This window comes from Lynx canadensis, chromosome A2 (genome assembly GCF_007474595.2).
Source record: "Lynx canadensis isolate LIC74 chromosome A2, mLynCan4.pri.v2, whole genome shotgun sequence".
In the NCBI taxonomy this organism is placed as follows: domain Eukaryota; kingdom Metazoa; phylum Chordata; class Mammalia; order Carnivora; family Felidae; genus Lynx; species Lynx canadensis.
Window position 1 is genome coordinate 56,645,688 of NC_044304.2, and position 20,633 is coordinate 56,666,320.

Sequence of the window (20,633 nt, forward strand, 5' to 3'; positions counted from 1 at the left end):
GTTGGCTGGGTGTTCATAAGTCACTTTGGTCGCCAGCCAGACACCTGTCTTCCCAAGAACACTTATCATGGGTTTAGGCGTCTGTGGGGGTGCTGCCTTTCCACCACCTCCTCTCCCCACCCTGACCAGGGAAGACGTGGATGGCCTGCTTAAGAACGGCCTCCCCAGTTTCCCTGGGGAGGTCTTCTCTGTCCCTTTCTTGCTGGGCACACCAGCTGTGCGTTCCTGTATGCTCTCAGTCTTCCCTTGAAATCCACCCCTCTGTGTCCTTGTACTCTGTTCCTTGCAGCCAGGCCAGCCCTTGGGGACTGCCTCCCTGGCCCCGGGGACTTTTCACCAAGTGGGAAAGACTGGGAGCATGTCGCACAGCTGAGTCTAGGCTTTGCTCCTGAGCTCTGCAATCTCGGGCAAGCCATGAATCCTTTCTGAGTCTCCTTGATGGGATTAAATACGTGGACGCTGTTTCCTGAGGCAGCCCCTTCCCCAAGAGCTGAGCTGCTAAAAACCTCTACATCCCCAGAGCTACCAGACTGCCTTCACCCTACTTCTGGTGCGACTGACCCGCCTGCTCCCATTGCCCCAGGATGGCCCTGCAGAAACCTGGGAGTTGTAGATGGTCCCAAGGCTGCCTTTCTGCAGCTGAGCCCTCCCCGTTCTTTCTCAGAGGACATGGCCACCTTTTCCTTCCCACCCTCACCTCCCCGGGTCCTGCCCTAGTTAATCTGCATCCCTCCCCCAGGACCTGGAGCAGAGCAAAACCATCCCCTCCTGAGTGATAAACCTCAGTTAATATGGCCTGGGCAGCAAAGAGCTGTAGAAGCCCCACGGCAGAACGTGTGAGGGCTGGGAATTAGTTGTTCCTGCCCTGGCCTAGACTCCCTTTCTGGAAATCAGAAACCCTGAAAGCAGAGCACTGGGGAGGCCACAAGGCCTGGAGGCACGAGGGGCATATGTATTTCAGGAGGCTGTTTTGCTCTGGCCCGTGCAGACTGCCAGCAGTCAGTCTGGGCTGAGGCTCCTGGCATGGACATTTAACCACAGGCAGGCTTTAGAGTGCTGCTTCCTCCAGCATGGGCCAAGCCCACTCTGAAGCGGGTGGCTTTGCCATCTTACGTGACCAGACCTGGCCACACACAGCCCAGGCTTATTTATCTCATGACCGTGCACAACCCCAAGCCCCCCAGGCGCTGGACCCCAGCTCTACCTCGGCATGTCAATGGCATGCTTTTTCCTCTGGACAGCTGGGTGGCTGAGACACCTGCTTGGGGTCAAGTCCGAGCCCTGCTCTTCCCTACATGGGTAGCTTTGGCCTAGTGACTCAACTCCACCAAGCCCCAAGCCCACATACGGAAGGCACGGCTCCCTCCTGGCTCCCCGCGATGGTAGTTGGGTTACAGGCCATGTAGTTTAAACACTTAACACGGCACCTGTATGCAGCAAGCTTTACAGAGGAGAGTTACCACTACATGACCCAAACCCGTGTGTGTGATTAAGGGATCATGTGAACACAGTGGGTAAGTGTGCAGACTCAAACCAGACTGCGTGGGTTCTGAGTTCACCCACTCGCTGTATGACCTTGGGGTTGAGTTTAACCTCCTCTCCATACTGTAAAGTGGTTTCGAGGACTGAGTCACATTTAATGCTTAGAGCACTGCTAACTATATAGACATTAACTGTTCCTACGACCGGCGTCCTTACGTTGGGGTGAATAGCCAGCCCCCTAACAGAGGGTCCCTTCTTCACCCATGCCCCCTTGCTTCTGCCCGGAGCCTCCTCTAACATTTTTCTTGAGAAAAGTCATTCGTGACTTCAAAGGCCATAATTAGAGACATCCGTGGCCCGAGTGGCTGAGGGCCCTCCCGCCCCAGCCCTGACTCACTCCCCAGCTAGAGTCAGGACGTGGCGTCTGAGCCACGGAGCCCGGGTCCCTTTCTGGGACTGTCCCGCCCTCCCTAGGGCCTCGTCACCAGTGACTCCAGCCCATGGCTGGAGGCGGCTGTCTGCGCAGAGAGAGGCCCTGTAGCGGGCAGAGGCGGGTCCCCTGGCTCACACACTGGGCCTGTCTGCCCCCCACCTCTAGCTGCCAGGATGTGTAGGTTGGGCCCTATCAGTCAAAGAATAACCAGAGACAGCATTTAGAAAATGCCTTTTATGAAATGAGCAGTCTTTTAAGGACTTCATATGTGTTGACTCTGTTAAGCCTCATAGCAGGCGTGTGTAGTCAGGACTCTGCCCCCATTTTACAGCAAAGGAAACTGAGGCATGGAAGTATTCTTGCCCGTGGTTACTCAGCTGGTAAGCAGTAGAAGCAGAATTCCAACCCAGAAATCTGGCTCGGAGGCTGCAGCAGGGAGGCCATCCAGCCCCCTCGCTTGGCAGGAAGGCACAGGGATGTTACACTTTTCAAAATGTGTTTTCAGTTCTTATGTGCTTTTCATCATCCTAGGGCGGTCGGAAACTCTAGACGCTGTTCTGTAGCGATCCAGCCATTTCCCCACATAAATATCATACACACCAGCCTCTGGCAGAGGAAGGCACATTTGGAAGACTGGAGAAGGGGAGGAGGAGGTTGGGGTCACTGTCTCGGGATTCAGGGCTCTGAGTCCCTAGGCCAGAGGGGCCAGAAGGGACACATCCGTGTGCAGCTCCAGCTATCAGCTGGCTAGCTGTGCCGGGCCAGCTCACCTCTGGAGCCCCATTGTGCCCATGTGGAGCTTTCTGTCGGAAAGGAGCCCGTCTCGAGTCCCGGTCTTTGCTGGAGGCCAGGACTTCCAGGGACCAATCCCTCATGGAACTGGACTCCCAGTGGGGTGGGGTCCACCCCTCACATTCTCTCTTTCTCCAGGTAATCTACACCATGACAGAGTGTGGGAATGGGGGGTTTCACTAGCTGGGGGTAGCCTCGTGCGGGAAGTGGGATTTGAGTTGGACCAGAGTGTGGCCCCTCAGAGGCAGAGGAATGCAAGTGAAGGGCAGCGGGGATGCATGGGGTGGGGGGTGCAGATTCAGACAGTCCATAGCAGATTCTAGCCGGTAGAGGAGTCCTTTTGCTAGATCCCTGACAGGTATCTGACCTGCAGCTTGCACATCTCCTGTGACAGAGAGCTCATCACTTCCTAAGCAGCGCTAACCACATGAGCACATACTTTCTCAGGGAGGACAACCTCGGCCGTAGTTCTGTCTGCAGACATCTGTTCCATCCTTCTCTTGTCAGCCTGTCAGAGGCTTAATGCTAGGCATCATCCCTCCCCTCTGGCTGCTTTTCTCCTGCCAACCAGTCCCAGCTCTTTGTGAGAGGTGGTTTCTAGACCTGGAGTTTTATTCCCAGCATACTGTAATTTGGGGTTGGCAAATAGAGTTTTGCCACGAGCCAGCTGGGGTCAGGCATAAGGAGATCTGCAGGAGGGAATCTGTGATCAATTAGCAATGTCTGCCACAGACAAACGAGGAGAAGCAAGCGGTTTGTGCCCAGACGCGGTCCTCTGCTGTGATCTGACACCTGTAGTGGACAGCCAGGCTGCTTTTGCTTCTGGCTTTATATTCATGTTAGCGACTGGCTTCCCAGCTGTGTCACTGCATCAGCTCATGTTAAGCTCATGGTCAGCCAGACAAACCTTGTCTTTTTTCATAAGAACAGCCATCAAACCAGAATCTTCCCCAGAGCTTGACATTGTTTCCATTATATGGATATATAAGTAATTTAAATCAATCCCTTGTTGACGGGCATTTAGATTATTTCCAAACTTTTATAATTAGAAACAACACTGCAGTGAAATTCCTTGCATTTACCGCTTTGCAGATTCGCTCATTTCCTTAGCGTGAATCTCTAGGAGAGGGATTACCAGACCAGGAGCACCTTCTGAGAGTGCTAGGCCCTAGCAGCCTCCTAACTGTCGTAGAATGTTCCAGAAATTCTAAACTGCCAGGGACTGTCAGCCACTTGGAACAGGTGCCAGCCCCACTCCTTGATTTGCATATGACCCAGGTGTCTAGGAGAGATCCCGGATGCCATTGTGCAGTTGAGGACCCACTCCAGGGTGTTCAGGCCTGGCTGATGGACGCAGGTTGTAGCAGAAGCTTCCCAAAGGCAGCTGACCTGGGTGGTGAGATGTTGTGCTCTGGTACAGAAATCACCGTGGCAAAGAAATGGTGTGCAGGGTGGGCTGCTGGTGCAGGAGGCAGGGGAGGGAAGAGGGGGTTGGGGCAGCAGAGGATGGAGGCCAGGAGCTGGGCCTGATGGTTCCCTGACCCCCAAATCCCTGCTGTGTCAAGTGTGGCCATCATATAAAGCAAAGGTCTCCGTCCCTAGGGCAACCTGCTGTGGGGAGGGAGAGGATGACTGTTCTGTTCACACTGGACAACCCTCCTCCTCCCCCAGGAAGGAACTAGGGGCAGAGCTGAGTACTAACCAGAACCGAGGGGCCCGTGAGTTTCAGGGCGTTGCTATAAGTAAAGTAGCTTTACAGGTTCCGTCAGAGGATGGTCAAGTGGAATTTGATAGCTGTTTCCATCTAGTACTCTGAAAAACTTATACCAACTTAGACATTCTGAGAGTGGCTATTGGCCATACTCGTCACCATGGGGCATTTTCACTTGAAAAAAAGTTACCTTTCTGTTCACCAGCTGTTCGGCTCAGATTAAGAAAGGAGTCTCTTTTCATGTCGAGTAGTGTGTGGCTTCTGATCGTCCTCGGGCTCAGGGTGGGTTCTTGAGCTGCAGACGTACTTTCACGCAGTGCTCACTTATGTATCAGAGGACATTGTCGGTTGTGGGGCCATGCTGGTTGCGGTAGGATGGCCTGGCCAATTCTTTTCTTACCAGGGTGGTCTGGGGTTGGTTTTGATTTTGGTGCCATGGAAGCATTGCCACATTGCACGAGTCGAGAGGATACCATTCAGGTAGATTCAGCAGGACTTGGTGACAGATTGAATGGGACGGGGGTGGGGGTTGGCTGTGGGGGAGGGCCTGACGTGATGATGACACCCAGGACCCTGACTCGTGTCACTGTGTGACGGTGGAGAAAGAGCATGAGTTTGGTTTGGGGCACCCAGGATGTCTGGCAGGAATGATGTGAGAAACTATGTTCCAGGACCTGGCTCCCAGCAGGCATGGGGAAATGCCTTCTCTCCTTTGGCAAGTATTTACTGAGCACTGTTACCTGGGCACGCAGGTTTGCATTTGGGGAACATCAGCAAGCAAAACAGACAAATTGTCCCCACTCTCTTACAGCTTATACACTGATGTCCGAGACAGACAACAAACCAAAAAACAAGATAAATGCATTATACAGTGTGTTTTGAAGTAATGATTGTCACCAAAGGAAAAAACAAAAGAGAAGAAAGGGCCAGTAATCTGGGGGTGGGAGTGGAGAGAGAGCTATGATTTTTAAATCTGGTGCTAGCAGAGATCTGGGGGAGAGTGTTCCAGGCAGAGAGAACAGCCAGTGCAAAGGCCCTGAGGCAGGAGGATGCCTGACCCCTTTGAGCAGAGAGGAAGTCCGTGAATCAGGAAGTCAGAATGAGCAAGGAGAGGAGCTAAGATGAGAGCAGCTGAGGTCAGGCCTTCAAGGACATTGCAAGGACAGCGTCTTCTAAGTGTAATGGGGACCAAGGGAAGCACTTGATCTTATGTTTTATCAGAGTCACTGTGGCAGCCATGGGAGAAGAGAGGCAGGGGGACCACCGAGGAGGCTGTTGTGATAATCCAGGGAGCAGTGATGGTGGCCTGGACCATCTGCTGAGAAGGGAGCAGAGCCTGGGTGTGTATGGAAGGTAGGGCTGATGGGGGGGAGGCTGCAGCTGCCTCATAGTGAAGAGAAAGGCTGCGAGTGACCGTCAGACCCCTTCCCTTGGCTGTGAGGGGAGGCTTGGCCCTCTCTCCTGAGCATGTTCTGGAACCTGCTGCCTTAAGACAGTTGGGAGCCAGGTAATGCCCAGAGCAAGGATCCTGGGCTGGCATAGCCCCAGGAAGTGCCGCATCCCTGTCAGGTCACCACCCACAGACATCCTGCCCCTGCCCCCAGCCTTCAAGGCGGCCAGGCCCTTCCCTGGCTACTGAGCCACATACGGCCCTTGAGTCCAGAGGCTTGTCGCCTGCTTCTCTTTCCTCGGCCCCAAACCACAGCCAACCGGGGAATGAAGACAGCCTCTCACATTCACAGACTTATCGCCACTGCTGCCAGGAAGAATGCCCCTTTGCCTGTTCACCGTTGCTTTGAGGCCCGGTGAGCAAGGCCCAGGGAAAGGGTTGAATCCCCTGCAGACACAAGAGGTAGCCACTGCCTTATCCTGGGGCATGTCAAGGCCCACCCCTCCCTGACGGAGCCACCGTGAGGCACAGAAGGGCTTCCTGCTCTGGGGACCTGCAGGGAGCCCACCCCTTCAGTCTCCCCGTGTTTCTGGAAACCCGGGGTTGTGAGACTCTTTTAAAACCTTATAAGCAGGGCTCCGGCTGCTTGTCCTCGAGGATGAGATTTTGTCTCCTGTCAGCCTCTTGCTCAGAAAAACAGACTCTGCCCCCGAATGAAGCATTTCCAGTAGGGGGGATGTATGTGTAGAAATACTTCCTTGCGAGGCGCTCGGAGGCTGCACGAAAAGGGCAAGGCAGGGAGGCGTGTGGGGGCCAGAGCAAAGGCAGGCGCTCTGGCTCATCTGTCCGTGGATAGGCTTGCTCGCCTGTAAGCTGGGGATTGACCACCTACGAGTCTAATAGGGGGATTCCTTCTCTCTTCCATGCAACTATTGATCAAGGCACCGAGTATTTATTGTGAGGCACTGTTCAAAGCTATGTCAATAGAATAGGGGAATTTTAACTTTTGTTAGATCCCACCCTTCTCCCCCACCCAGTGCACACAAATGGGGCCCAGAGGAAACAGCCGTTGGGTAACTGTGACGTCAGGAGTCTTGAAGGGTGATATTCCTCTGATACCTTAAGAGGGTCTAGTCCATCCACGTTGATAATGGATGGGGAGGCAGGCCTGGAAGTGAAGGATGACCCTCCCTGATTTACAGCCACATCAAGGCAAAGTACCCAGACCTCTTCCCCAAGGAAGGACCTTTGCCACACTTTAGCCTCTGGGGAGCAGGATGGGATGTCCTTTGTCACAGGACACCCACCGCATGTCCCCGGAGGCCAGAGCCAGTTGGTGGAGCGGAAGTCCTGTACTATTCTTGACCTACAAGTTGGAAAGCAAGTGCAGGGATTTGCAGCCCATCCCTGGCTCGGGGCAGAACTGGAACCAAAGGGCAGGCTGTTTCCCTGTGCCCCTACTCCGAGTCTGTTACCCCCAGGAGTCCGTGAACAGTCACCTTCTATACTGGCAGGGAGCCCTGCCAGGCCCTGTGATGTGTGGGGACAATGTAGCAGAGCTGGGCGGGGGAAAACCATTTGGTCCCAGGGATGTTACATGTGGGGTGCTCCCTTTGGTCTGAAGACAGGATCCCTGAGGAAGGACTGCAGCCTGAGAGGGGGTGCTGTATTCCCTTCTCTCTGCTGGGCCCCTTCCAAAGAGACCCCTGCCCTGGACCCAGGGATCAGAGAGCCTTCAAAGGTTGACTGATGTCTTGCAGGGACAGGGAAATGGCAAGGCTTGACCAGAGAGGCTACCGGAAGCCGTGTGAGAAACAACCTTGTCTCCTTGTCCTATGCTGAAAGGTAGTCTGCAGAAGGAACCAATGTCTGTTTTCTGAGTTCACGAATTTGGGATGAGCCACTCCCTCTCTGTCCCCACAGTCTGGTGCTTGGAATGTTGAGAGGGATGAGGGGCGGTGAGGTGGAGGGGTGTGCCCGGGCTTGGAATCCAGCCAACTTGGGTGCTGACCCCCGGACTCACCCACTCACTACCTGTGCAACCACAGGCAGGTACCTGTACTTCTGTGGGCCTCAGTTTCCCCACCTGGAAACAGTGAGTTAATAATTCTTTGCAGACTGGTTTCAAGATTTAGAGAAAATATGGGGCGCCTGGGTGGCTCAGTCGGTTGAGCTTCCAACTTCAGCTGAGGTCACGATCTCACAGTCTGTGAGTTCAAGCCCCGCGTCAAGCTCTGTGCTGGCAGCTCAGAGCCTGGAGCCTGCTTCAGATTCTGTGTCTCTCTCTCTCTCTCTCTGCCCCTCCCCTGCTCATGCTCTGTTTCTCTGTGTCTCAAAAATACATAAACACATTTAAAAAATTTTTAAAAAGATTTAGAGAAAATATATGTATGACACTGTATTCATTTCCAAGCTTGCCATAACAACCACAGACTGGTATTTATTTTAAATGGTAACATTTGTTTTCTCACTGTTCCGGAGGGAGGCCGGAAGTCCTGTATGTTAGTGTCATTAAGGTCTCTCTCCTTGGTGGCCACCTTCTCCTTGTGTCCTCACATGGGCGTCCCTCTGTGCGTGTCTGGCTCCTAATCTCCTCTGAGAAGGACACCAGTCATGTTGGATTAGGACCCTAATAGACCTCACTGTAACTTAACTGCCTCTTTGAAGATCCCGTCTCTTAACACACATTCTCAAGTGCTGGGGTTAGGACTTCAAGATATAAATTCTGGGCGGGGACACGATTCAGCCCATAACAAATGTTACAGTGCCTGATGCCCAAGTAGGTGTGGAGAGAAGAGTCACTTTTGTTAATTTTTATTTAAAAAAATAAGAACAAAAAGTACAAAAATCCGTGGTTGACTCAATCCATGTGGTGGGATTGAGGCAGAGAAGGTGACCGGAGTCATTTAGGGGGTCAGTAAATATTCACTGACCACCTACTGTGTGCCAGGCCCCACTCTGGGCACTGGGGTTCATCACTGCCTGTAGTGGGTCAAACCTCTGTCCTCACGAGCTGACACGCTCATGTAGGAGATGGACAATAAGCAAAATCAATCAGTAAAGTGTGTTGGATGCTTAAACGGTGTTGCAGGGGACGCGGGGGGGCTGCCTCTTGGCTGCAGCCCCCTCCCAGCTCCTGGCTCCCTATCAGGCCCCGGGGTCTTGTCTCCCACTCACAGGAGGCCTCTCTCCTCTCTCTGTCCCCTGCAGCGTGGAGGGCGAGGCCCCCAGCAGCGAGACCGGCACGTCCCTGGATAGCCCGTCGGCCTACCAGGGCCCCCTAGCGCCCGGTTCCAGCCTGAGCCCGGACCACTACGAGCACACGTCGGTGGGAGCCTATGGGCTGTACGCGGGCCCGCCGGGGCAACAGCAGCGCACACGGAGGCCCAAGCTGCAGCACTCGACCTCCATCCTGCGCAAGCAGGCCGAGGAGGAGGCCATCAAGCGCTCGCGGTCACTCTCTGAGAGCTATGAGCTCTCCTCGGACCTGCAGGACAAGCAGGTAGGCAGGACCCACCACGCGGGGACAGGCAGCCGGGCTGCTCTGCCTGGAGGACGACACGCGGCCCTTTGCTGGGACTGCCTTGGGCAGCAGGAGTCTCAGCTCTCGGACACCGGCGTCCTGTGCTCTCCCACAGATGGAAGCATGGTTATGCGCACGCGCGCTACGACTGTGACCTTTGCGTCGGCCCAGGCTGCCCTTCCTGCTCCTCCTGACCCGTGGAGGCTCTCAGAGTGAGGGCACTGGAGTGTCAGGACTTCGCCTCTCCCCCACTCACAGTCCTCATGGCCATGCACACAGGTTAGGTGGCCAGACACTGAGGGTTTGAGGTCCCAGGAGAGGGCTGAACCTTAGATAGCCCTGGGGAGGAGTCCCTGCGGAGAAGGGCAGGAGGTCAGTTTACAACATAAATAGCACAGGCTCTGAAAAGAACACCAAGCCCATCCACAGCCAGCGGGCGAGGTTGCTTATTATATCCCTTTCGGTTTACAACTGTGTGTTCTCGTGGGAAACGACCTCACTGAGGGCTCACTTCCTCCCAAGGCAGGGGCCTTGGCCCAGACCCACCGTGAGGTTGGCACCTGTGTGCAGAATGAGGTGGGCGCACGGCCCGCCCCTGTGGCTGGGGCTCCAGGGAGAAGTAAAGACAGCTGCTTGGGGTCGAGGGGAGAGGCCTGTCCTGGCTGGGTGGTGGGCAGGGGCCGGGGCCGGAGAGCTCTCGCTTCAAGAGCAGGCACGTAGTAGGTACTTTAATAAGAATTCTCGTGTGAAACTGATGGCAAGAACCCGAGGCTGCAGCAAGCAGCTGTGCAAATGTGCAAGGCCCAACTTGTCTGGCCGGCTTCCCCTAGCTTCTGGGAGTTCCTTGGGCCATCTCCTTGTGAGTCCTGGGTGGCCACATCGACCCCTCGCGTTGCTGCCCTCCATTTGCCTCCTAGTCTTCCCACGTGTCTTTTACAGAGCAGAGGTCTGGGCCTGGTGTGGCACCTGGCTCGGAGGAGCAATGCAGGTACTGCCCAGGGCGGATCTTCCCTATCCCCCACCCCCAGAATCCCCTACAGGCCCCTCCTCTCCCTGTTCTCGGTTCCACCCTGCGGCTTTGGACAGTCCTACTTGCTCAGCCCTCGTTCTCTTCAGCCTTCTGCCTGTGAGTTGGGAGACAGGGAGCCTGGCCAGTGGCCAGGGCCTGATAGCAAATAGCCCCCCGTCCCCTGTGTCACTTGGCCCCGTAGCCAGACCCACAACAGGGGAGGACCACCTCTGTTCCGTTTATCAGTTCCACCCAGATCCAAAGTGGATGAGAAACAGTTGATAGTAAAAGACCCCCAACAGAACCACTGAAGTAGAAGTAAGGAAGTTGAAGACCTAAGAGAGGCCCATGGAAATAAATAATCGTCTGCTTCATCTGGTCTTACCGTGGCCACGGCTGTTCATTTTCATCTCACGCATGTTAACCAAAAGCCCATCGTGTGCCACACACTGTGCTGGGTGCTGGGAAGTCGACAATGGACAGGGCGAGGCCCCAGCTCTTGAGCCGACACTGTGGTCCAGAAGATGGATCCGCAGACAAGTTAGCAATAAAGACAGTTTAATTCCGGAACGTGATACAAACCCCAGAGATTATAAAATAGGGGGAAGAAATGGAGTGACTGTGGGAGGCGCCAGCATTGGATAAGGGTGGTGAGGAAGGCCTCCCCAGGCTGGCATTAGAATGGAGTGTCTGAGGAAGGGGCCTTCCAGGAAGCGGTAACTGCAGGCGCAAAGGCCCTGAGGCAGAACAGCAGTGGTAGAAAGGATGGCAAGGAAGAGGTGGTGGAAAGGTGAGAGGGTCTCTGAGCTGTTGACTTCCTGGCAATCCTAGCTAGAGTGGGAATAGGACAGATTACATGGGAGCTGCCGGATGGAAGCAGGGTAGGTAGGGTAGGGAAATAGGGTAACACGGAGTCCCGCTTAGTGAAGGGAGCCCTCTGGCTTCAGGGCCTCTGTACCTTCTGGCGGTTTCCTATCAATGAGAACAAGAGTCCTGAGTCATCAAGAGGTGGTAGGTCTGCTTTGTGGAAGGGCGTTTCCTCTCTGTTCCCCATCCCTCCCCCAATGTTGAGAAGTGTCCTTTTAAAGGGAGAGTGAGGGCTTGCCGGGAGAGCCCCCGCTACGGGTCAGCTCCACCTCACCTCCCAGAGCCTCTGTCCTCCGAGAAGTGGGGAGTCCCAGAGCCCCTCTGCAGACTGGATGTCATGTGAGTATTGGGCGAGGGTGATGTATAGCAGGTGAGCACATACAGATTGGATTCCCTCCCCTGTACCCCAATAAACTTTCAGACTGGGCCTTGAGTCAGTTCTGGCCCAGACGGAAGAATGACCAGGGGGAGTCTAGGCAATGCGTAAGAGCAGGCCTGGGCCAGCATGTGTCCTGGACCGAGAGGGGCTTTGATGACAAAAACAGAGCCCATTTCTGCCTTCCCAAAGTCCCTCTTCTTTCCCCTGACCCCTCCCCCAGATCTGGGGAGCCGGTCTCAGGCAAGCAGGGTTGCTACTTGGATTCTGAGGTCCAAAGTCAGCAGGGGAGAGAGAGCCCTGAAGTGAACCCTGGATCTGAGCTGGTGGCACTGCCATCGTGACCCCACCCCCAAAGGTGACATGAGGGGACCCACAACACAAGCCATGGACGGCGGAGAAGAGACGGCTCCCTAGAGCTCAGCCTTGGGCCCTTTATCGGCTCCATTGGCTTTCACAGCCCCACTCAAAACCCCAAGAAAACAAAGTCTGCTTACAGATGTGGAAGTGAGGTCATCTCTTTGGATGGTGTTCAGTAACTTCAGGGCAGGAGAAAAAACAGACCCACCCTGGCTGACTCTGGGCCCAGAAAAGTCGTTTTGATCCACCCCCCCCACCACACACACACACACACACACACACACACACACACACACACACACTCCACGCTCCTCTCCTCTGAGGGAGCCGCTCTGCCCAGCCTGCTGCTCCCTTGCCTGTGGGCCCCGGAGAGCTGGCGCGTTCGGCTTTCGGGGGGAGCTGACATCCCAGAGCCAGGAAGTGAGGGGTCCAGGACCTGCACTGATGTGCGTGAAGCTCCAAGCCCTCTGTTCCCGGCCCACCCCACCGCGGCTCTGAGTGACCCTCTCCCCTGACTCGGGCCATAGCCTGGATTTGCTGAGCGTCTGGTTCTATTTCAGTTAGGTGCGTGTGTGTCTGTTCCCCTGGACAGGCTGTTTGCTTCTTGAGGGCAGGGACCTTATCTCTCTCTGCCACCAGCTTTGGTGTGATACCGGGCACAGAGTAGGCAGGTGGGGTCTAGACAAGCAGGGTGTGGTGCACATGTGCCTCACTCCTGAGGACCTGAGACCTCTCTTGGCCCCACATCAGGTACCCCCTGTGCCCAGCACCCCAAAAGCCCTGGCTTGGCCGAGAAACCAGTTCCTTGTCTTGAGTTCTCTTTGATTCCTACAGAGCGGGCTCCTACTCAGGAACAAGGCGCGGGGAGCAGCCCTTGGGCTGTCCTTGGTCACCGAGCGCTGGCATGAGCCTCAGGGCTTTGGGAGGCTCGTGGGTCACATGGGGGAGTCCCAGGCAGTGCTACCTGCCTGCAGCCTTGCCCCGTCTCCATGCCTCGTCACGGAGAGGGATGAGCAGAACACATGGTTCCGGACTCGCTCTGGAGTCTGGAGGCCTCCAGCCATGTGCTCAGTGTCTTCTCTGGGCCTTAGCTTCCCCATCTGTCTAGTGAGGGGCCTTGGGGACCCCCTAAATTGTAAACACCTTCCAGGAATGCCGTCAAGGGCCTTCTAGCATCTATGTCATCAGGTGCTCGCCATGATCCTACAACGTGGGTCTGAGTCTGTCCCCTACTTTATAGATGCGGAAACTGGGGAAGGGCACGGCTTCAAGGCTTATGTAGAGTAACACAGCTAACGAGGGCAGGGTGGGATTGCAACGTGGGCATCTGGCCTCGAAGTCTGTGCCTCAGTAAGGTGATTCTCTCAGGCCCCCCTGAAGCTCAGTCACACACACACACACACACACACACACACACACACACACACCTGCCCCCAGCTAGTAAGAGTACATTGTCTGCTGTAGACAAGAAATAAGGCCAAAAGCCTGCAGCCCCTGCTCAGCGTCCAGGATCTCACTGACATCTTTGGTGGGTCTCTTAACCTTCTCGTGCCATGGGTCCCTCCTCTCTGCAGGGGCTGCCTTCACGTCTCCCAGCATCTCCCAAGTTTCATTAAACCACAGGCCCGCAAGATGCACTAGGGCCAAAGGTTTCTGTGGCCAAAGAAATTTGGGAACTCGCCACCTTTTAAAGGTTCTGAGAAGTCCCGCAGGGAACATCTTGCGTTCACGTGGTGCTGCTCCATTTTATTTGGCCTGGGAACCCCCGTTTTGCCCACCTTCACCAGCTCGCCTCCGTGGTTGCCGGAACCAACTTTGGAATGTGCCCAGGCCTCTCTCTCCACATGGTGCTGCCACGGGGCTGGGCGCCAGCAGGAGCATGGGTGGGCAAGGCGCTGTGCCAGCGCGCGGGGCTGTCCTCACCGTCCTGTCCTCTCCCCTCCCAGGTGGAGATGCTAGAACGCAAGTATGGAGGCCGCCTTGTGACCCGCCATGCGGCCCGCACCATCCAGACAGCCTTCCGCCAGTACCAGATGAACAAGAACTTCGAGCGCCTGCGCAGCTCCATGTCGGAGAACCGCATGTCGCGCCGGATCGTGCTGTCCAACATGAGGATGCAGTTCTCCTTCGAGGGTCCTGAGAAGGTGCACAGCTCCTACTTCGAGGGGAAGCAGGTCTCGGTGACGGACGACGGCTCGCAGCTGGGGGCCCTGGTGCCGTCGGAGCGCGGCGACCTCGGCGAGCCGCCCGCCCTCAAGTCTCCCGCCCCATCCAGCGACTTCGCAGACGCCATCACGGAGCTGGAGGACGCCTTCTCCCGGCAGGTGAAATCGCTGGCAGAGTCCATCGATGACGCCCTCCACTGCCGCAGCCTGCACTCGGGGGAGGCGCCCCCTGCCGACACGGGGCGGGCCCGGGATGCCGAGCCCAAGCCGGCCCTGCACGGCGCCGACCACCACAAACTGGACGAGATGACGGCCTCGTACAGCGACGTCACCCTGTACATCGATGAGGAGGAGCTGTCGCCCCCCCTGCCCCTCTCACAGGCCGGGCACCGGCCGCCCAGCGCCGAGTCGGACCCGCGGCTGCGGGCCGGGGGCGCCTCGCAGGACTACTGGGCGCTGGCCCACAAAGACGACAAGGGGGACACGGACACGAGCTGCCGGAGCACGCCGTCGCTCGAGCGGCAAGAGCAGCGGCTGCGCGTGGAGCACCTCCCGCTGCTCACCATCGAGCCGCCCAGCGACAGCTCCGTGGACCTCAGTGACCGCTCAGACCGCGGCTCGCTCAAGAGGCAGAGCGCCTACGAACGCGGCCTGGGCGGGCCACAGGGCAGCCCCAAGCATGGCCCCCTGGGCGGCCCCCCGAAGAGCCTTCCCCGGGAGGAGCCCGAGTTGCGGCCCCGGCCCCCCCGGCCCCTGGACAGCCACCTGGCCATCAACGGCTCGGCCAACCGGCAGAGCAGGTCCGAGTCTGACTACTCGGACGGGGACAACGACAGCATCAACAGCACGTCCAACTCCAACGACACCATCAACTGCAGCTCTGAATCGTCGTCCCGTGACAGCCTGCGGGAGCAGACGCTCAGCAAGCAGACCTACCACAAGGAGACCCGCAACAGCTGGGACTCCCCGGCCTTCAGCAACGACGTCATCCGCAAGAGGCACTATCGCATTGGCCTCAATCTCTTCAACAAGTGAGTGCCTGCCAGCCCCGCGGGAGCGTGGGGCAGGCCTTCCTCTCGTGCCCCGGGGCCTTTGCACACACCTGTGGTTTAAAAATGAGCACGCGTGAGGCCGTGACACTGCGCTAATGGCACCTACAGCAGCACCTGGCACAGCCGATGCTGTCATAGAGGAGATTGGAGCCCGGTGAGCGGTGGGCCCGGCCCCCCCCCCCCCCCGGCCCCCAAGGACCCTGTCGTGGGGAGAGCAGAGGCTCACAGGCAGAGCCACAGCCGAATGAAGGGTTTCTCTGATAGAGCAACATGGGGACAGGAGTTCAGGGCCCTGTTGGCACCTAGAACAGCCCCCAGCATACAGTAGGTTCTCTGGAAACATGAACGTACAGGCTGATGTGCTGTGAAACACTGCACCTGGCCATGAATACCAGGCTCGGGGGGTTGGATTTTATTCTCTGGGTGACGAGGGTCATGAAGGTCTTTGGGCGAGGGCATGATGGTGTCCGTGTCTGAGCAAGATCTCCCAGGGCAGGTGCAGGCTGGGCTCAGAGGCGTGCGTCGGGGAGGAAGGACACAGATAAACCCGGTGCTAGCAGAAATCTCAGCACGGTCCTGTGGGAGATGTGTGAATTGGGTCTGTTGAGTGGCCAGTACCCGCCAGGAGTTCTAGAAAGGTGCTGTGGGGGCAGTCCTGAGAGCAGATTTAAGGAGGGAGAAGGGTATTTAAAGCAGGCTATTCTTAGCCCGGCCAAAAATAGCAGGCGGAAGGGGAGGGGAGCTGTGACTACTCCCTAGGAGGAGACGCTGGCGGGCTCTGGTTATTCAACCTCATATTTCACATCGTTTCCAGCCCCGGGGCCTCTGGGATTGGGGGTCATCAGACGTCAGCCTGGCACTGACCCCTCCAAACTTGGGGATGTGGCCAGACTGCCCGGTGGTTACGGACACATGCCCTCTACTCTTCCCTGTGCCCTCTTCTAGATTTAGGGAGACTTGGGGCCACTTTTGAGCCATCCCTGGCACAAATGGAAGTGCTGCTCTGTCTTGGGGGTTCAGAGAGGCCTCGACCCACAGGGTGGGTGTAAGGAACGGGACATTTACATGGGAGGAGCCAGAGGTCTCTGGGTCACTGGTCCTCACTCAGCTAAGAACTAAGAGTCTCAGACACCTCACATCTGCCAGGGTGCTCTCTCCTGAGACTCCCATCAGCCCGTGGCTCGCGGCACGTGAGGACAGCCTCACCACTGCACGAACCATGGCTGGAGCAGCGCACTAGCAGGAAGGGCCATATCCTGCTGAGCCCACCCTGAGCTCTGTCTGGAAAATGCGTTCCCACCTGCTCCTGGGCACAGGCCAGCTCCCAGACCCAGGCCCGTGCCCTCCTGGGAGAGGCTGGAATGACCTGGGGCTCGCCTAGTGTCCAAGCCGACCTCTTGGACTGGCAAACTGCCAGAGACGTCCTGAGGGTGGGGGTCCGAGCTGCATCGGCAGGTGGAGTGCAGAAGAAAGTCCCTCAACCGACCAGTGTTGGTCTGCGTAGATTAGCTCTGTTTTGAGTTATGTGTGCGGCACGGGAATATGTTCCCGACGGAAAATGAAAGCCTTCCAGTTAGGATAGCATTCCCTTTGGCTCTTGTCATTTCGGAGCCTCTCCCCCCAGATCTTTATTCCGTGCGTGGGTGTGTGTGCTCTTAGGAACTGCAGACAGCCTGCCCGGGCTCAGACTGGTCTCTCTTCTGTACGGTGGGGCTGGGCCCAGTAGCGTCCACCTCGCAGGGTGTGAGTTGTACGCGAGCGGGTGTGTAAAGTGCTCAGAGCAGCGCCTGGCACAGAGTAAGTCGTATCCAAGTGTTAGCCACGGTTGCTGCGGCCTTGCTGACATCATCTGGGGCCTGGAGTTGTGGACGTCCTCTACTAGGATATCGCCGCACGGCTTGCTGTTGGGAGATCTCCCCCGTCCATGTGCATGGCCACCTCCCTCCTGCTCACTGCTGTGTAGTGGGTCCTGGTGTGGCTATTCACATCACCGATCCGGCCAGTCGTTCCTACTTCTTCTTCATGATTGCCAACCACCTATGACGAGGAATGTGGATCTGTTCTTAGCATACACTCCCAAGGGCGTCTGCAGGGAAGCTAGCTAAAGCGGTATCATGGGGGCTTAGGTAGGCACGTTCTCCATTGAAATAGGAGCTGCCAACTTACTCTTTAAAAGGGGGCTCTGCCCATTTCCTCTCTCTGCTGCTGGATCCGAAAGGTCATCTTGCTCCCGCATGCTTGGCAACAGTCCATGTTGTCTCCCCACCCCCAATCAGAGGGTAGAAATAATTCTCTCTTGGTCGTTTTAGTTTGCATTTTCTAGCTTTGCATCTGTATGTATCTTAGCTATTTGTATTTTCTCTTCTATAAAATGCCAGTTTATATATGTTTTTTAAAATTTTTTAAGTAATCTTTATACCCAACATGGGGCTTGAACTTAGAACCCCGAGATCAAGAGTTGCATGCTCTACTAAACTAGCTGGGTGCCCCCAGTTTATATATATTTTTTATATGTATGTATTTAAATTCAAGTTGTTTAACATACAGTGTAGTATTGCTTTCAGAAGTAGAACCCAGTGATTCATCACTTAACTATGACACCCAGTGCTCATCCCAGCAAGTGCCCTCCCTAATGCCCATCACCCATTTGGCCCATCCCCCCCACACACACACCCCACAGCAACCCTCAGTTTGTTCTCTGTATTTAAGAGTCTCTTATGGTTTTTATCTTACTTTTCCCTCTCTGTTTTTATCTTATTTTTCCTTCTCTTCCCCTGTGTTCATCTGTTGTGTTTCTTACACGTATGAGTGAAATCATACGACATCTGTCTTTCTCTGCCTGACTTATGTTGCTTAGCATAATACACTCTAGTTCATGTTTTTTTCTCAGTTTTTGTCATGTTGATTTACTAGTAGTTCTTTATTTATCATGGATACTGATCCTTTGTAATTACAAACATTTTCTGTCACTTGTCCTCTTTTTAATTTTTCTTTTGAGATATAATTCACACACCATAAAATTCACCCTTATAAAAAGTGTGCAGTTCAGTGGTTCTCAGTTCTGTCTTTTAACTTTGTGCTCTTTCATCTAACAAAAGGTTTTTTTTATTTTTTGTGTTTTTTAAATTGAGATAAATTGACATATAACATCAGTTTCAGATGCACAATGTAATGATTTCGATTTTTACGTATATTGCAAAATGACCACAATGCGTTAACCTCCCTCACCACACATAGTTACAACTTTTTTCTTGTGATGAGAACGTTTAAGATCTACTCTCTTAGCAACTTGCAAATATACAATCCAGTGTGCTGTACAGGAAGGTTTTAATTTTAATTAGCTAAATTAACGAGTATTGTTTCATTTCTTTGGCTTTTCATGTTTTATTTTAAAAGGGGCTTTGCCGCGTCAGGCTCTGGGCTGATGGCTCGGAGCCTGGAGCCTGTTTCCGATTCTGTGTCTCCCTCTCTCTCTGCCCCTCCCCCGTTCATGCTCTGTCTCTCTCTGTCCCAAAAATAAATAAAAACGTTGGAAAAAAAAAAAATTTAAAAGGGGCTTTGCCCCGCATCATAAATATAGTTTTAAAATATTTTCTCCAGGATATTTGTATGCCCTTTAGGACTTTAAGCTGAAATTTGTTTCAGGGAACCATGCAAGGTGAGGGGTCCAATTTTTTTTTTTTTTTTTTAAGAGAGAGCACGCGCACATATGCAAGGTAGAGGGGCAGAGGGAGAGAGAGAGAGAATCCCAAGCAGGTTCCACGTTCAGTGCAGAGCCTGATGCAGAGATCAATCCCATGACCCTGGGATCATGACCTGAGCTGAAATCAAGAGTAGGACGCTCAATGGACTGAGCCACCCCAGCGCGCCCTATTATTATTCTGTATAGATTAGCCAGTTGTTTCCAAGCAATTTATTGAACAGTCTGTCCCTTCTCCATTGACTTCAAGTTCCATCTAATTCCTACATGAATCTTTTCACTCATTCAACAGATATTTATTGAGCACCTGCTACTTATACCAGGCAGTGTTTTAGGGGCCTGGAACAGATCAGGGAACAGAAAAAATCCGCGTTCATGGTTAGAGGACCTGTCCATTTCTGTGCAAGCATCAGACTTTGAGTTTCATGGGTTTTTTTCTTGTTAGGACAAAACCCCTCTCTGGTTCTTTTTAAAAATTGTCTCGGCTGTTTTGGGCAGGTACTCTTCCATGTGAACTTTGGGAGTCTCGCATTAAGACCCATGACCGATCCTGGCTGAAATTTTCACCAGCATTGCCTTCAACTCAGAGAATAACTTGGGGGAACTTGTGCTTTAACAGCATTGAGGTCCGGCCACTGGTGGCGATCGAAATTAAAGTTAACTAAAATTTAACATGAATCCAGTCCCTCTGGTGCACTGGCCACGGTGCAGCTCACTAACCACACGTGGCTATGTGCCTGGGAGCACAGATCTAGGACAGTTCTGTCCCCGCAGAACGTACTCATGGACAGCCCTGCTCTAGAGCACTAGAGCACTGAGGGACAGTCAGCAGCAAGTCTCTGTCCATGCGGGGTGTGCGGGAGGGCAGTGGGGCTGGCCCCCAATGGCAGGAGCCCATGGCCTCCATGTGAAGCATTCCCCTTGCCCACCAGGGAAGCTCCAGGGCTGTGAGAGTGTGTTACGGAGCACTGGGCTTCCTCCCTCTCAGCCTTCACCGCCGCCGAGCCTCAGTTTCCTACCTCCAGAGGTTGTCATATTGGAGAAACCACTTTTCCAAAATCGTGTTATTTAAACAGTTGAACACCTTTCTTACACAGATTGAGCTTTTCAGCTCACAAGGCCCTTCCACAGATATATGCCCACTGGCATACCCCCCCCCCAGAGCCTCCCAGCAATGTGACCAGTTTTTCCTGGAGCTGCCAGCTGAGGGAGGGCAGAAGATGCTAGTGGACACTGAGCAGCCCAAGGCTGGGGTTCCTCCCCAGAAGGTTCCTCTTCACCACTGCCTACCTCTGCTCCCCTCTCTCCCTGTGGGTCACTTGTCTCCCAGCCCCCAACCCTTGCCCATACCCCTGACTGCCCCAGGCCCACCCCCTCCCAGTAGTAAGCTTTCCCGACACAGAACCCCAGCCCCCCAAAGGGGTACATGGCGGATCTGAATGATGCACCCAAAGTGGGCAAGTGAGCCCGTGGTCGGGGAGGAAGAGACCCTGGAACGCGAGGCCACTTGGCCGGAGGGGCATCCTGGAGGAGGCAGCAGTCTGCCTGACATCCAGCTGTTCCTCGGAGCACCTGCCCTTCGCAAGCCCCGGGCCACTCATTCAGCTCACAGCGCTGGAGGGAGGATGGGGGTCCAGGAGCTAGAGGAAGGAGGGTTTCAGCCCCTGTTCTGCCACATCCCAGATGCAGGGACTTGGCAACTCCCTGCACTCTCTGAGCCTTGCAGGCTATACCTGGAAAATGGGCACAAGGTTTCTGCCTCCCAGGGTCTGG

The 20,633-nt window shown here is 54.9% G+C and overlaps 1 protein-coding gene across 6 annotated transcripts in view; it reads left to right on the forward strand.

Moving 5' to 3' along the window:
- IQSEC1 (IQ motif and Sec7 domain ArfGEF 1) overlaps positions 1–20,633 on the forward strand; it is a 124,467-nt gene that overhangs the window by 68,778 nt on the left and 35,056 nt on the right. For all 6 annotated transcript variants that reach the window (XM_030307503.1, XM_030307501.1, XM_030307505.1 and 3 more), the window contains exons 2-3: positions 9,019–9,310; positions 13,890–15,139. In XM_030307503.1, coding sequence (XP_030163363.1) covers positions 9,019–9,310; positions 13,890–15,139 — 1,542 coding nt within the window. The remainder of the gene's footprint in view (positions 1–9,018; positions 9,311–13,889; positions 15,140–20,633) is intronic.